The sequence below is a fragment of the Fukomys damarensis genome, unplaced genomic scaffold, assembly GCF_012274545.1.
Source record: "Fukomys damarensis isolate Sample0158 unplaced genomic scaffold, DMR_v1.0_HiC HiC_scaffold_23, whole genome shotgun sequence".
Lineage (NCBI taxonomy): Eukaryota > Metazoa > Chordata > Mammalia > Rodentia > Bathyergidae > Fukomys > Fukomys damarensis.
Window position 1 is genome coordinate 18,829,724 of NW_022900935.1, and position 3,756 is coordinate 18,833,479.

Below are 3,756 nucleotides of genomic sequence, written 5' to 3' on the forward strand. Positions count from 1 at the left end.
TAAAACCAGGTCTCCAGTCTCGACCGCCTCGCCGCCACTCACCAGGTCGGGCAGTCGAAAAGCGGGAGGCTAGAGCCGGAGTTCGCGGCTGCCGCCATCTTGCGTCTCCCCCTCCCATTTGGCGGGCCCGAAGCACGCCGGGAAACTGGAAGACCGGGAGAGAAGAGGCGGCTTCCCAGCAGCCTTTTCGCACGCGCGCGTGCACGCCCGGACTCCTGCGGGGCGGTGCCTTTAGTGGCGATTCGCGGCTGACTTTAAACTGGCTTTTAGCTATAGTTGGCTTTTGAGACCTTGCAGAGGTTAAGGGTTTTTCTTGCTTGAAGGTTGTCAGAGAAAAAGCTCCTGCAAACGCTTATTTATTTAGTTATTTACTTTTTGGTACTAGGGATCGAACTTAAGTCCTTGCGCTTGCAAGGTAGGCGCTGGAACCACTGAGCTAAATCCCCGGCTTGCAAACGCTTTTGAGCTCTATAATCTCGCAATTGCATCGTTTCCCAGGGTTTGCACCGTGAGCTTTTCGCCTTCAAACCAGAGAAAAACTAAAGGGCATAAACAGAGCATGGTAGAGCACGCCTATAATCCCAGAACTCAGGAGGCTGAGGCAGGAGGATCGTTGTGAAATCGAGACCAGCCTGGGCTACATAATGAGTTCCAGGTCAGCCTCAACTAATAGTGAGACCCCTTCTCAAAAAACAAACAAAAAAAGTAAAGGGCAAAACTCAGGGGATTTAAGTTAACTCATTCTGTTTCTGCTCTTCCACCCCTCCTCCAGAAAGCTACACCCTATCACCTACCCTTTATAATTTAAATCTGGCCTTGAGGGATATGTGCGTTAGGAGTCTAGTGTCCTCATGATCAGATCCAATTTGAAGACAAGAGTACCGATCTTCACTGTGCATAGCCCAGATGGTGAAGTTGTGGCCCCTTGGAATTTGTGTGTGTGTGGGGGGGTGTCATAGTGACTACCGTGCAGGGAAGTATTGGGATTGCATTCTTGCAGGCCACTAGCTTTGTCTCTGAAGGTGTACTTATCTGGGTAATTTTTTGTTTTGATTTTTTTTTTTTTTTTTTGAGTCAGAGTCTCACTGTGTAATTGAAACTGGCCTTGAACTACGTAGCCCAAGCTGGCCTCAAACTCCTGCGACACTTGTGCCTCAGCCCCCACCAAGCACTGGGATTACTGGCAGCACGGCCACACCCGGCAGTTTTGTATTTTATATGGATCGTCTCATTTGATACAACCCTCAAAATAGCATTTATGACCCTTGAGGAAAGACTGAGACATGAGTTGCCCAACTTCACCCTGCAACAAGTGGGTATTGCTCAAATCTGAATCTGTGAGAAGACAAAGGCCATGCTTATTAATCACACCGCCTCTCACTGTTAATATGACCATATTTGCATGCATGCAATTGATGCTCCTTTTTCACTTTTGCAGATAACCTGGGAAGATTACCTGACAATTTTTTAATTTTTATTTTTTTAGACAAGGTCTTTTCTTTTCTTTTTGGTACCAGGGATCAAACTCAGGTCCTTGCACTTGCGAGGCAGGTGGGAGAACCACTGAGCTAAATCCCTCCCTGGTCTCCCCTAGGTCTTTTGCACTCCAGGAGTATTTGACATCCAAACCAATAGTTCTCAAACATGACTGCATGTAAGAATCAGCTGGAGCTTTAAAAGAATTCATGTGTCCAAGGGCCTGGGATGTAGCTCATTGGTGCCATGATTTCCTCACAAGCTCAAGGTCCTGAGTTTGATCCCAGTACTGAAGAAAAATTTAAAACAAGAATTCATGTGTCCAAGCTACACTCCAGACTAATGAAATTAGAATCTTGCAGGAGAGGTGAAGATATCAGTGTTTTTTAAAAGTTTCTAATGTGTTTCCATAGTTAAGAACCACTGTCCTAGACCATGGTTCCCCCAAAGATAATCAGGGCATAGATAAGGAAGATTCTGTGAATAGGCTTATTAGGACTATCTAACAGAACCTTTTTGGCAACTGCCACCAATTCTAGCCAAATTCCTGTTGGCTCTGTGCTACATTCCTGTTAATTCTGTGTGCTGGATCACATAGAAAGTCACTTTATTTTACCCAAATTCAAAAATTTTATGTAATCAATACTTTTTTCCTGCAGTGTTACTAATGATATATCAAAGTCAACTATGATTTAGAGCTGAAACGACCAGAATCAGGGAATTATCTGACGCTATTTAGGCTACTGTGCCATCCTAATGGCTTTGCCATTTTTCAAAGAAAGGGAGCACCCACCAATCCTCTTCCACCCCTCAACCAACCTTCATCCGGTCTCCAGTCTTCTTGCAAATCTCAATTTTTCCCGTGACAGTAGATTACCTGATACTTTATTAGACTGTTAATTCATAAAAACTTACTACAAGGGCCAGGGATTTAGCTCAGTGGTGCCACCACGTGCCTTGCAAGCGCAAGGAACTGAGTTTGATCCCTGGTACAAAAAAAAAACTGATTCTAAAAGCTTTTCAAATGTTTATTGTATTAAGTAGGTGGAATGGTGCAAAAGTGCAAAGAAACATATGCATTTGGGTCCTTGTTTCCCTATTGTTCACATTAGCTTTTATAAGAAGATTAAGAAGGGGCTGGGGATTTAGCTCAGTGGTTTCACTGCTTGCCCTGCAAGCACAGGGGCCCAGAGTTCGATCCCCAGGACCAAAAAAAAAAAAAGAAGAAGATTAAGAAACATTAAGGGAATAAAAGAAAGGAATGTAAATATACCTAGTTGCCAAATCCTCTAATTCACTACAGGATGAACTAAAAGTTTTGACCCAGTTCGTATCTTTGATAGCCTAAATAAATGTTCCTTTTCATTGTTCTAGGCCTATGAAAAAGTGAAGTGGACAACATTTATATTACAAGACAGAAATTTTTTATTGAAACCTTTTTTGTCTAAAACTATGCGCGGAGAGATTAATCTCTTCATAAATTAGGATGAGTCTAATATCACTACTCCAAACCAGTCTTATTTACAACAGTGAACCTGTTCTTGACTTCATCATCGGGTTCACTGGACTACGTTTTAAATCCCATCGTAGTCTACCTTAATCTTCCTGCCATCAGATGCCCTGTAGGGTAGAGGACGGACAACCTTTTGATGGCAACATTCATCATTCACCAGGAATGTAGAGCCACAAGCGAACAACAACAAAAGATTAAATCATTCCAAACAATTCCTGTTTGCTTTCCAAAAGCATGCTATGTCTAATTCTCCCTTTCTATGCAACAGGCGGGAGGGGGACCCCCTAGGTTATAGTAACATTAATTAATCTTTAGAGGGAGCTTTTGCTTAGTGTACATAAGGATAAACTGCTGTGGACAACACTAGTGGATAAACTCCGATTATAACACATACCCCACAACTGATCAGCTCAAATAGATAGTTCTTATTTAATCTCAATCACGTGTCTAATTTTTTACTTTCCAGTTAAATATAATGTCAAAGTCTTGCAAAACAGAGAACAGACTTCTTAGAAATTCAAAGTAAATTGTTAAATAATAAAACTGTTGTCTTATTATACAGTTTTTGACAGGCTCATTATGCTGGGTGCCAGAAAATAATTAATCTCAGTTGCTAGTAAAAGGTAAATTTCATATACACATAAAGAGACAGTATTATGATAGTGTAGTGTTGCCTGTCAAAAAGGATATCTAGGACCGGGGATTTAGCTCAATGGTTCAGTGGCCTGCCTTGCAAGCGCAAATACCAAAAAAAAAAAAAAAAAAAA

The 3,756-nt window shown here is 42.0% G+C and overlaps 1 protein-coding gene across 1 annotated transcript in view; it reads right to left on the minus strand.

Annotated features, from left to right (window-relative positions):
- The window catches only part of Ppp1r8 (protein phosphatase 1 regulatory subunit 8), a 23,048-nt gene extending 22,909 nt beyond the window's left edge, over window positions 1–139 (minus strand). Inside the window, exon 1 of the mRNA XM_010632592.2 lies at window positions 43–139. Coding sequence (XP_010630894.1) covers window positions 43–98 — 56 coding nt within the window. The 5' untranslated portion in view covers window positions 99–139. The remainder of the gene's footprint in view (window positions 1–42) is intronic.
- Between the last annotated feature and the right edge of the window lie 3,617 nt (window positions 140–3,756).